The sequence below is a fragment of the Oncorhynchus gorbuscha genome, linkage group LG17 (genome assembly GCF_021184085.1).
Source record: "Oncorhynchus gorbuscha isolate QuinsamMale2020 ecotype Even-year linkage group LG17, OgorEven_v1.0, whole genome shotgun sequence".
Lineage (NCBI taxonomy): Eukaryota > Metazoa > Chordata > Actinopteri > Salmoniformes > Salmonidae > Oncorhynchus > Oncorhynchus gorbuscha.
This window is the reverse complement of record NC_060189.1, coordinates 2,699,920-2,712,390: the sequence shown is the minus strand read 5'-3', so window position 1 is coordinate 2,712,390 and position 12,471 is coordinate 2,699,920. Positions and strand designations below refer to the sequence as shown.

Sequence of the window (12,471 nt, the reverse complement as noted above, 5' to 3'; positions counted from 1 at the left end):
CACACACACACCGTGCAGACACAAACACACACACACACCGTGCCGACACACACACAAACCGTGCAGACACACACACACACACACCGTGCAGACACACACACACACACACCGTGCAGACACACACACACACACACACCGTGCAGACACACACACACACACACACACCGTGCAGACACACACACACACACACACACCGTGCAGACACACACACACACACACACACCGTGCAGACACACACACACACACACCGTGCAGACACACACACACACACACACACCGTGCAGACACACACACCATGCATTACTTTAGTGACTTGTTGGAATATTGTTATTCTGGCCAGGCTTCCTTCTTTTCACTCTGTCATTTAGGTTGGTATTGTGAAGTAACTACAATGTTGTTGATCCATCCTCAGTTTTCTCCTATCACAGCCAATCAACTCTGTCATTTAGGTTGGTATTGTGGAGTAACTAGTGGTTAGTGTAGAGGCGGCAGGGTAGCCTAGTGGTTAGAGTGTAGAGGAGGCAGGGTAGCCTAGTGGTTAGAGTGTAGAGGTGGCAGGGTAGCCTAGTGGTTAGAGTGTAGAGGAGGCAGGGTAGCCTAGTGGTTAGAGTGTAGAGGCGGCAGGGTAGCCTAGTGGTTAGAGTGTAGAGGCGGCAGGGTAGCCTAGTGGTTAGAGTGTAGAGGAGGCAGGTAGCCTAGTGGTTAGAGTGTAGAGGCGGCAGGGTAGCCTAGTGGTTAGAGTGTAGAGGCGGCAGGGTAGCCTAGTGGTTAGAGTGGAGGGCGGCAGGGTAGCCTAGTGGTTAGAGTGGAGGCGGCAGGGTAGCCTAGTGGTTAGAGTGGTTAGAGGCGGCAGGGTAGCCTAGTGGTTAGAGTGGTAGAGGCGGCAGGGTAGCCTAGTGGTTAGAGTGTAGAGGCGGCAGGGTAGCCTAGTGGTTAGAGTGTAGAGGCGGAAGGGTAGCCTAGTGGTTAGAGTGTAGAGGCGGCAGAGGCGGCAGGGTAGCCTAGTGGTTAGAGTGTAGAGGCGGCAGGGTAGCCTAGTGGTTAGAGTGTAGAGGCGGCAGGGTAGCCTAGTGGTTAGAGCGTTGGACTAGTAACCGAAAGGTTGCAAATTCTAATCCCCGAGCTGACAAGGTACAAATCTGTCGTTCTGCCCCTGAACAGGCAGTTAACCCACTGTTCCTAGACCAGTTAACCCACTGTTCCTAGATCAGTTAACCCACTGTTCCTAGACCAGTTAACCCACTGTTCCTAGACCAGTTAACCCACTGTTCCTAGACCAGTTAACCCACTGTTCCTAGACCAGTTAACCCACTGTTCCTAGACCAGTTTACCCACTGTTCCTAGACCGGTTAACCCACTGTTCCTAGACCGGTTAACCCACTGTTCCTAGACCAGTTAACCCCACTGTTCCTAGACCAGTTAACCCACTGTTCCTAGACCAGTTAACCCACTGTTCCTAGACCAGTTAACCCACTGTTCCACTGTTCCTAGACCAGTTAACCCACTGTTCCTAGACCAGTTAACCCACTGTTCCTAGACCAGTTAACCCACTGTTCCTAGACCAGTTAACCCACTGTTCCTAGACCAGTTAACCCACTGTTCCTAGACCAGTTAACCCACTGTTCCTAGGCCGTCACTGAAAATAAGAATTTGTTCTTAACTGACCTGCCTTCTTAAATAAAGGTACAAAAAAAAATCGTCTTTTTACATTTTTACTCATCTACCAATCGGTGGCCTTCTTTGCGAGGCAGTGGAAAAACCTCCCTGGTCTTTGTGGTTGAGTCTGTGTTTGAAATTCACTGCTCGACCGATGTACCTCACAGGTAATTGTATGTGTTTGGGTACAGAGATGAGGTAGTCATTCATGTGACTTGTTAAGCACATTTTTACTCCTGAACTTTAACCTCTACTGGAGCGGTGACCGATAAAATTAATAACTAGAAAACACACGTTTTTATCTTTTTATTATCTTTTACCAGATCTAATGTGTTATATTCTCCTACATTCCTTTCACATTTCCACAAACGTCAAATGGTTTCCTTTCAAATGGTATCAAGAATGAAATGAATGAATCAAGAATATGCACATCCTTACTTCAGGTCCTGATCTACAGGCAGTTAGATTTGGGTATGTCATTTTAGGGGCAAAATTTTTTTTTAAAGGGTGTCTTGTCCTTAAGAGGTTTTAAGCTTTTCATAACTAAGGGGTTGAATACTTCTTGACTCAAGACATTTCAGTTTTTTATTTGTAATTCATCTGTTCAATTTTTGTTGTTAAAACTATCATTCCTTTTTGATATTATGAGGTATTGTGGGTAGGCCAGTAATCAATTTTAAATTCAGGCTGTAACACAACAAAATGTGGAAAAAGTCAAGGTAATAACCTTTAACCTCCTTCAACACCTGTAATTAAACCTCCTCTCCTCTCTAGACGTGGACGAGTGTGAGGATAACCCCTGTGCCCACGGCTGTTTCAACACCTACGGCTCCTACATGTGTAGCTGTGAAGAGGGATTTGAGCTGGCTTCTGATGGCACCACCTGCAATGGTGATGATGAGAGATCAAATATGTTCTGTGCTACAGCAACTAAAGAGAAGGCTGTCCATCCCAAATGACACCCTATTCCCTCTATAGTGCACTACTTCTGACCAGAGCCCTATTCCCTATATAGTGCACTACTTTAGACCACAGCCCTATTCCCTATATAGTGCACTACTTTAGACCACAGCCCTATTCCCTATATAGTGCACTACTTTAGACCAGAACCCTATTCCCTATATAGTGGTACTACTATAGACCAGAGCCCTATTCCCTATCTATAGTGCACTACTTTAGACCAGAGCCCTATTCCCTATATAGTGGTACTACTACAGACCAGAGCCCTATATAGTGCACTACTTTAGACCAGAGCCCCATGGCACCCTATACCCTATATAGTGCACTACTTTTGACCAGAGCCCTATGGCACCCTATTCCCTATATAGTGCACTACTTTTGCCCAGAGCCCTATGGTGCACTATATAGGGAATAGGGTGCTATTTGAGCCACTAGGTTGTTGAAGTGAGACAGATAAATGAGGTCTATGGTGACCTAGTGATTCATAACCATCCAATCATTATTTAGCTGTGGTTCAGTCATTATTCGACATCTAGCTGTGGTTCAGTCATTATTCGACATCTAGCTGTGGTTCAGTCATTATTCGACATCTAGCTGTGGTTCAGTCATTATTTGACATCTAGCTGTGGTTCAGTCATTATTTGACATCTAACTGTGGTTCAGTCATTATTCGACATCTAGCTGTGGTTCAGTCATTATTCGACATCTAACCGTGGTTCAGTCATTATTCGACATCTAGCTGTGGTTCAGTCATTATTCGACATCTAACTGTGGTTCAGTCATTATTCGACATCTAGCTGTGGTTCAGTCATTATTCGACATCTAGCTGTGGTTCAGTCATTACACGTTGAACTGTAATTCTTGGTCAATATTGTAATGACAGTGATGACTATGATGTGGTGTACTGTGATGTACTGTGGTGTACTGTGATGTACTGTGGTGTACTGTGATGTACTGTGATGTACTGTGATGTACTGTGCTGTACTGTGATGTACTGTGATGTACTGTGATGTACTGTGGTGTACTGTGATGTACTGTGATGTACTGTACTGTGCTGTACTGTGATGTACTGTGATGTACTGTGGTGTACTGTGGTGTACTGTGGTGTACTGTGTTGTACTGTGGTGTACTGTGATGTACTGTGGTGTACTGTGATGTACTGTGGTGTACTGTGGTGTTATGTGATGTACTGTGGTGTACTGTGATGTACTGTGATGTACTGTACTGTGCTGTACTGTGATGTACTGTGATGTACTGTGGTGTACTGTGTTGTACTGTGGTGTACTGTGTTGTACTGTGGTGTACTGTGATGTACTGTGGTGTACTGTGATGTACTGTGGTGTACTGTGTTGTACTGTGGTGTTATGTGATGTACTGTGATGTACTGTGTTGTACTGTGATGTACTGTGGTGTACTGTGGTGTACTGTGATGTACTGTGGTGTACTGTAGTGTACTGTGGTGTACTGTGGTGTACTGTGGTGTACGGTGGTGTACGGTGGTGTACTGTGATGTACTGTGGTGTACTGTGGTGTTACGTAGTGTACTGTGATGTACTGTGATGTACTGTGATGTACTGTGGTGTTACGTAGTGTACTGTGATGTACTGTGGTGTACTGTGATGTACTGTGGTGTTACGTGGTGTACTGTGGTGTACTGTGATGTACTGTGATGTACTGTGGTGTACTGTGGTGTTACGTGATGTACTGTGATGTACTGTGGTGTACTGTGGTGTACTGTGGTGTACTGTGGTGTTACGTGGTGTACTGTGGTGTACTGTGGTGTACTGTGATGTACTGTGGTGTACTGTGATGTACTGTGGTGTACTGTGGTGTACTGTGGTGTACTGTGGTGTACTGATGTACTGTGGTGTACTGCGATGTACTGTGGTGTACTGTGATGTACTGTGGTGTTACATGATAACTACTAATGCTGTGTATCACCTATAGACCTGGACGAGTGTGGTTTCTCAGAGTTTCTGTGTCAGCACCGCTGTGTGAACACCCCAGGGTCCTTCCAGTGTCACTGCCCAGCGGGATACTATCTTTATGAGGATGGGAGGAGCTGTGAAGGTAATCAGGACACCTACTGTACTAACCCTAACCTGTCCAGAGAGTGGGAGGAGCTGTGAAGGTAATCAGGACACCTACTGTACTAACCCTAACCTGTCCAGGGAGTGGGAGGAGCTGTGGAGGTAATCAGGACACCTACTGTACTAACCCTAACCTGTCCAGGGAATGGGAGGAGCTGTGAAGGTAATCAGGACACCTACTGTACTAACCCTAACCTGTCCAGGGAGTGGGAGGAGCTGTGAAGGTAATCAGGACACCTACTAACAGTCGTCTGTAATCTGTCAGCATGACAGGACTTACTGGATGAATCTCAGTATATCAAATCACATGTTATTGGTCACATACACATGGTTAGCAGATGTTATTAGTCACATACACATGGTTAGCAGATGTTATTGGTCCATACACATATTGAGCAGATATTATTGGTCACATGCCCATGTTTAGCAGATGTTATTGGTCGCATACACATGGTTAGCAGATGTTATTGGTCCATACACATATTTAGCAGATGTTATTGCTGGTGTAGTGAAATGCTTGATTCCTTGCCTTGCGTCCTCTCTCCTCGCTTCTTACTCAAAATGTCAGAGGAAACTAAGGATCTTCTCTCAAATGCTGTCCTCGTTTACCTCTGGCATTTTGGGAAGGTGATGAGAATACTTTTTAGATTCACCCCAGGACCAACTTTACCATAACCTTTCTAGATAGGAATAGATAGATGTACACATACAGTAGGTATCTCTCCAGGAACAGGGTCGGAGAGCCCTGGACTAGATAGATGTAAACCTACAGTAGGTATCTCTCCAGGAACAGGGTCGGAGAGCCCTGGACTAGATAGATGTAAACCTACAGTAGGTATCTCTCCAGGAACAGGGTCGGAGAGCCCTGGACTAGATAGATGTAAACATACAGTAGGTATCTCTCCAGAAACAGGGTTGGAGACCCCTGGACTAGATAGATGTAAACATACAGTAGGTATCTCTCCAGAAACAGGGTTGGAGACCCCTGGACTAGATAGATGTAAACCTACAGTAGGTATCTCTCCAGAAACAGGGTTGGAGACCCCTGGACTAGATAGATGTAAACATACAGTAGGTATCTCTCCAGGAACAGGGTTGGAGAGCACTGGACTAGATAGATGTCAACCTACAGTAGGTATCTCTCCAGGAACAGGGTTGGAGAACCCTGGACTAGATAAATGTAAACCTACAGTAGGTATCTCTCCAGGTACAGGGTTGGAGACCCCTGGACTAGATAGATGTAAACATACAGTAGGTATCTCTCCAGGTACAGGGTTGGAGACCCCTGGACTAGATAGATGTCAACCTACAGGTGGGTCTCTCCAGGAAAAGGGGTCGGAGAGAACTGGACTAGATAGATGTAAACCTACAGGAGGGTATCTCTCCAGGAACAGGGTTGGAGAGCCCTGGACTAGATAGATGTAAACATACAGTAGGTATCTCTCCAGGTACAGGGTTGGAGACCCCTGGACTAGATAGATGTCAACATACAGTAGGTATCTCTCCAGGTACAGGGTTGGAGAGCCCTGGACTAGATAGATGTCAACATACAGTAGGTATCTCTCCAGGTACAGGGTTGGAGAGCCCTGGACTAGATAAATGTAAACCTACAGTAGGTATCTCTCCAGGTACAGGGTTGGAGAACCCTGGACTAGATAAATGTAAACCTACAGTAGGTATCTCTCCAGGTACAGGGTTGGAGAACCCTGGACTAGATAAATGTAAACCTACAGTAGGTATCTCTCCAGGTACAGGGTTGGAGACCCCTGGACTAGATAGATGTAAACATACAGTAGGTATCTCTCCAGGAACAGGGTTGGAGAGCCCTGGACTAGATAGATGTAAACATACAGTAGGTATCTCTCCAGGTACAGGGTTGGAGAGCCCTGGACTAGATAAATGTAAACCTACAGTAGGTATCTCTCCAGGTACAGGGTTTAGTCCTTTAGTATAGTATACCTACCTATTGCTTGTTTTGTTTTCATTGTGTAATAATAATATTTCAAATTTGTTGTGATGGATGATGATGTTGTCTAACTGTCATTAATTGTTGTGTGTTTTATATTTTTGAAGATATCAATGAATGTGAGACTGGTAACAACACGTGTACAACAGCACAAGTATGTTTCAATTTCCAGGGAGGCTATACATGCTTGGATCTGCTAAAATGTGATCCACCGTACGTTGAACTCAATGACAAGTAAGTACTCTCAATATTCTCTCTCTCCTCTCTCTCCTTTCTCTCTCTCTCTCTCTCTCCTTTCTCTCTCTCTCCTTTCTCTCTCTCTCCTTTCTCTCTCTCTCTCTCCTTTCTCTCTCTCTCTCTTTCTCTCTCTCATTTCTCTCTCTCTCTCTCTCTCCTTTCTCTCTCTCTCTCTCTCTCTCTCTCTCTCTCTCTCTCTCTCTCTCTCTCTCTCTCTCTCTCTCTCTCCTCTCTCTCTCTCTCTCTCTCTCTCTCTCTCTCTCTCTCTCTCTCTCTCTCTCTCTCTCTCTCTCTCTCTCTCTCTCTCTCTCTCTCTCTCTCTCTCTCTCTCTCTCTCTCTCTCTCTCTCTCTCTCTCTCTCTCTCTCTCTCTCTCTCTCTCTCTCTCTCTCTCTCTCTCTCTCTCTCTCTCTCTCTCTCTCTCTCTCTCTCTCTCTCTCTCTCTCTCTCTCTCTCTCTCTCTCTCTCTCTCTCTCTCCTTTTTTATTCTCTCTCTCTCTCTCCTCTCTCTCTCTCTCTCTCTCTCTCAGGACTGTAGTCATATTAATGCCTAGTCAATGTCTCTCATTATAACTAACTATTGCTATTTTAACGCTTAGAACTTTAAGAATAATTTAAATAATTTAAAAGGAATTCCTTTATGACATCAGAAGGTTTTTTAAAAGCAATACACTACTTGACCAAAAGTACGTGGACACCTGCTCATCAAACATCTCATTCCAAAATCATTGGTGTTAATCTGGAGTTGGTTCCCCCCTTTGCTGCTATAACAGCCTCCACTCTTCTGGGAAGGCTTTCCACCAGATGTTGGAACATTGCTGCTATAACAGCCTCCACTCTTCTGGGAAGGCTTTCCACCAGATGTTGGAACATTGCTGCTATAACAGCCTCCACTCTTCTGGGAAGGCTTTCCACCAGATGTTGGAACATTGCTGCTATAACAGCCTCCACTCTTCTGGGAAGGTTTTCCACCAGATGTTGGAACATTGCTGCTATAACAGCCTCCACTCTTCTGGGAAGGCTTTCCACCAGATGTTGGAACATTGCTGCTATAACAGCCTCCACTCTTCTGGGAAGGCTTTCCACCAGATGTTGGAACATTGCTACTATAACAGCCTCCACTCTTCTGGGAAGGCTTTCCACCAGATGTTGGAACATTGCTGTTATAACAGCCTCTACTCTTCTGGGAAGGCTTTCCACTAGATGTTGGAACATTGCTGCTATAACAGCCTCCACTCTTCTGGGAAGGCTTTCCACTAGATGTTGGAACATTGCTGCTATAACAGCCTCCACTCTTCTGGGAAGGCTTTCCATTAGATGTTGGAACATTGCTGCTATAACAGCCTCCACTCTTCTGGGAAGGCTTTCCACTAGATGTTGGAACATTGCTGCTATAACAGCCTCCACTCTTCTGGGAAGGCTTTCCACCAGATGTTGGAACATTGCTGCTATAACAGCCTCCACTCTTCTGGGAAGGCTTTCCACCAGATGTTGGAACATTGCTGCTATAACAGCCTCCACTCTTCTGGGAAGGCTTTCCACCAGATGTTGGAACATTGCTACTATAACAGCCTCCACTCTTCTGGGAAGGCTTTCCACCAGATGTTGGAACATTGCTGCTATAACAGCCTCCACTCTTCTGGGAAGGCTTTCCACTAGATGTTGGAACATTGCTGCGACGGACTTGCTTCCATTCAGCCACAAGAGCATTAGTGATGTCGGGCACTGATGTTGGGAGACGAGTTCTGGCTCGCAGTCGGCGTTTCAATTAATCCCAAAGGTGTTTGATGGGGTTGAGGTCAGGGCTCTGGGCAGGCCAGTCAAGTTCTTCCACATCACACTTTTCCATTGCTCCAGAGTCCATTGGCGGCGAGCTTTACACCACTCCAACGCTTGGCATTGCTCGTGGTGATCTTAGGTTTGTGTGCGGCTGCTCGGCCATGGAAACCCATTTCATGAAGCTCCTGACAGACAGTTATTGTGCTGACGTTGCTTCCAGAGGCAGTTTGGAACTCGGTAGTGAGTGTTGCAACCGAGGACAGATTACTTTTTTACGTGCTTCAGCACTCGACGGTCCCATTATGTGAGCTTGTGTGGCCTACCACTTCACAGCTGAGCCGTTGTTTCTCCTAGACGTTTCCACTTCACAATAACAGCACTTACAGTTGACCGGGGCAGCTCTAGCAGGGCAGAAATTTGACACACTGTCTTGATAGAAAGGTGGCGTCCTATGACAGTACCACGGTGGGCACTTCAGTAAGGCCATTCTACTGCTACTGTTTGTCTATGGAGATTGCATGGTGGTGTGCTCGACTTTATACACCTGTCAGCAATGGGTGTGGCTGAAATATCTACCAATTTGAAGGGGTGTCCCTTACACGTACAATTGATGTCAGAAGTTAACATACACCTTAGCCAAATACATTTAAACTCAGTTTAAATTAAATTCCTGACATTTACTCAGTAAAAATTCCCTGTCATAAGTCAGTTAGCATCACCACTTTAGTTTAAGAATGTGAAATGTCAGAACAATAGGAGAGAAAATGATTTAGTTCAGCTTCTATTTCTTTCATCACATTCCCAGTGGGTCAGAAGTTTACATACACTCAATTAGTATTTGGTAGCATTGCCTTTAAATTGTTTATCTTGGGTCAAACGTTTCGGGTAGCCTTCCACAAGCTTCCCACAATACGTTGGGTGAATTTTGGCCCAATCCTCCTGACAGAGCTGGTGTAACTGAGTCAGGTTTGTAGGCCTCCTTGTTCGCACACGCTTTTTCAATTCTGCCCACAAATTTTCAATAGGATTAAGGTCAGGGCTTTGTGATGGCCACTCCAATACCTTGACTTTGTTGTCCTTAAGGCATTTTGCCACATCTTTGGAAGTATGCTTGGGGTCATTGTCCATTTGGAAGAATCATTTGCAACTAAGCTTTAACTTCCTGACTGATGTCTTGAGATGTTGCTTCAATATATCCACATACTTTTCCTCCTCATGGTGCCATCTATTTTGTGAAGTGCACCAGTCCCTCCTGCAGCAAAGCACCCCCACAACATGATGCTGCCACCCCCGTGCTTCACGGTTGGGATGGTGTTCTTCGGCTTGCAAACCTCCCCCTTTTTCCTCCAAACATAATGATGGTCATTATGTCCAAACAGTTCTATTTTTGTTTCATGAGACCAGAGGACATTTCTCCAAAAAGTATGATCTTTGTCCCCATGTGCAGTTGCAAACCGTAGTCTGGCTTTTTTAGGGTGTTTTTGGAGCAGTGGCTTCTTCCTTGCTGAGCGGCATTTCAGGTTGTGTTGATATAGGACTCATTTTACTGTGGATATAGATACTTTTGTACCTGTTTCCTCCAGCATCTTCACAAGGTCCTTTGCTGTTGTTCTGGGATTGATTTGCACTTTTCGCACCAAAGTACGTTCATCTCTAGGAGACAGAATGCGTCTCCTTCCTGACGGCTGTGTGGTCCCATGGTGTTTATACTTGCGTACTATTGTTTGTACAGATGAACATGGTACCTTCAGGGGTTTGAAAATTGCTCCCAAGGATGAACCAGACCTGTGGAGGTCTACAATTTCTTTTCTGAGGTCTTGGCTGATTTCTTTTGATTTTCCTATGATGTCAAGCAAAAAGGCACTGAGTTTGAAGGTAGGCCTTTAAATACATCCACAGGTACACCTCCAATTGACTCAAATGATGTCAATTAGCCTATCAGAAGCTTCTAAAGCCATGACATAATTTTCTGGAATTTTCCAAGCTGTTTTAAGGCACAGTCAACTTAGTATGTAAACTTCTGACCCACTGGAATTATGATGCAGTGAATTATAAGTGAAATAATCTGTCTGTAAACAATTGTTGGAAAAATGACTTGTGTCGTGCACAAAATAGATGTCCTAACCGACTTGACAAAACTATAGTTTGTTAACACGAAAATGTAACGACCGGCTTATTTGAAAACAGCTAATTTGTTGGTGAACTTTCCAAATGTCGACAAAATGAATGATGGTGGGGGAAATGCCTTTATGCGTAAATATGGAAATAATAACCTAACATTAGATTATAAATATTATTAAAGCTAATGGCAATTTGTCAGTAATCTAGGTAATCTTAGTGACATGATGATCTCGAGCGCGGCTGCAGTTTGAAAAATAAAAAGGATCTCGCTCTTTTTGTTCGTAATAATAATGTAGGATACTATATCTGCCAGCTGTTGGCTAGAGCACAGGGGCCAATAACTGAGTAGACACATTCGATATATACACATACAGTGCCTTGTGAAAGTATTCGGCCCCCTTGAACTTTGCAACCTTTTGCCACAATACTGAGCACGAGCTGTTTTGCAAGGAGGAATGGGAAAAAATGTCAGTCTCTCGATGTGCAAAACTGATAGAGACATACCCCAAGCGACTTACAGCTGTAATCGCAGCAAAAGGTGGCGCTACAAAGTATTAACTTAAGGGGGCTGAATCATTTTGCACACCCAAATTTTTCCGTTTTTGATTTGTTAAAAAAGTTTGAAATATCCAATAAATGTCGTTCCACTTCATGATTGTGTCCCACTTGTTGTTGATTCTTCACAAAAAAATACAGTTTTATATCTTTATGTTTGAAGCCTGAAATGTGGCAAAAGGTCGCAAAGTTCAAGGGGGCCGAATACTTTCGCAAGGCACTGTATATACACATTCGATATATATACACATATCTACACATTTTTAGAGTTTAAAATGTGTCTGGAAACTTATTTAAGTCTCTTTTTCTTTTTGGGGGAATTTATCCACAAAAGTTATTTTTATGCATACTGTGTCATCAATCACGTCCTTTTATCTGCTGCAATTCAATTGGATGGAAACATATCTCTAGTGGGAAAATGCAAATTTTTCTGCAGATTTTTTTGATGATCCCCAATTGGATGGAAACATATCTCTTGTGGGAAAATGCAAATTTTTATGCAGATTTTTTGTAATGATCCCCAATTGGATGGAAACATATCTCTAGTGGGAAAATGCTAATTTTTATGCAGATTTTTTTTGATGATCCCCAATTGGATGGTAACACATCTCTAGTGGGAAAATGCAAATTTTTATGCAGATTTTTTTGATGATCCCCAATTGGATGGAATAACATCTCTAGTGGGAAAATGCAAATTTTTATGCAGATTTTTTTTGATGATCCCCAATTGGATGGAAACACATCTCTAGTGGGAAAATGCAAATTTTTATGCAGATTTTTTTTGATGATCCCCAATTGGATGGAAACACATCTCTAGTGGGAAAATGCAAATTTTTATGCAGATTTTTTTTGATGATCCCCAATTGGATGGAAACACATCTCTAGTGGGAAAATGCAAATTTTTATGCAGATTTTTTTTGATGATCCCCAATTGGATGGAAACACATCTCTAGTGGGAAAATGCAAATTTTTATGCAGATTTTTTTTGATGATCCCCAATTGGACGGAAACCTAGCTAGTGATCATGTGTTGATGTGATACTTCGGATGTTTTAGTTGTGTATATATAAATGTACCTATTATACTGTTATATTATTAACCAAGCTTAA

The 12,471-nt window shown here is 43.7% G+C and overlaps 1 protein-coding gene across 1 annotated transcript in view; it reads left to right on the top strand.

Annotated features, from left to right (window-relative positions):
- fbln5 (fibulin 5) overlaps nucleotides 1-12,471 on the top strand; it is a 43,439-nt gene that overhangs the window by 18,772 nt on the left and 12,196 nt on the right. Inside the window, exons 7-9 of the mRNA XM_046309056.1 lie at nucleotides 2,431-2,547; nucleotides 4,564-4,686; nucleotides 6,780-6,906. Of these exons, the coding sequence (XP_046165012.1) occupies nucleotides 2,431-2,547; nucleotides 4,564-4,686; nucleotides 6,780-6,906 (367 nt within the window). The remainder of the gene's footprint in view (nucleotides 1-2,430; nucleotides 2,548-4,563; nucleotides 4,687-6,779; nucleotides 6,907-12,471) is intronic.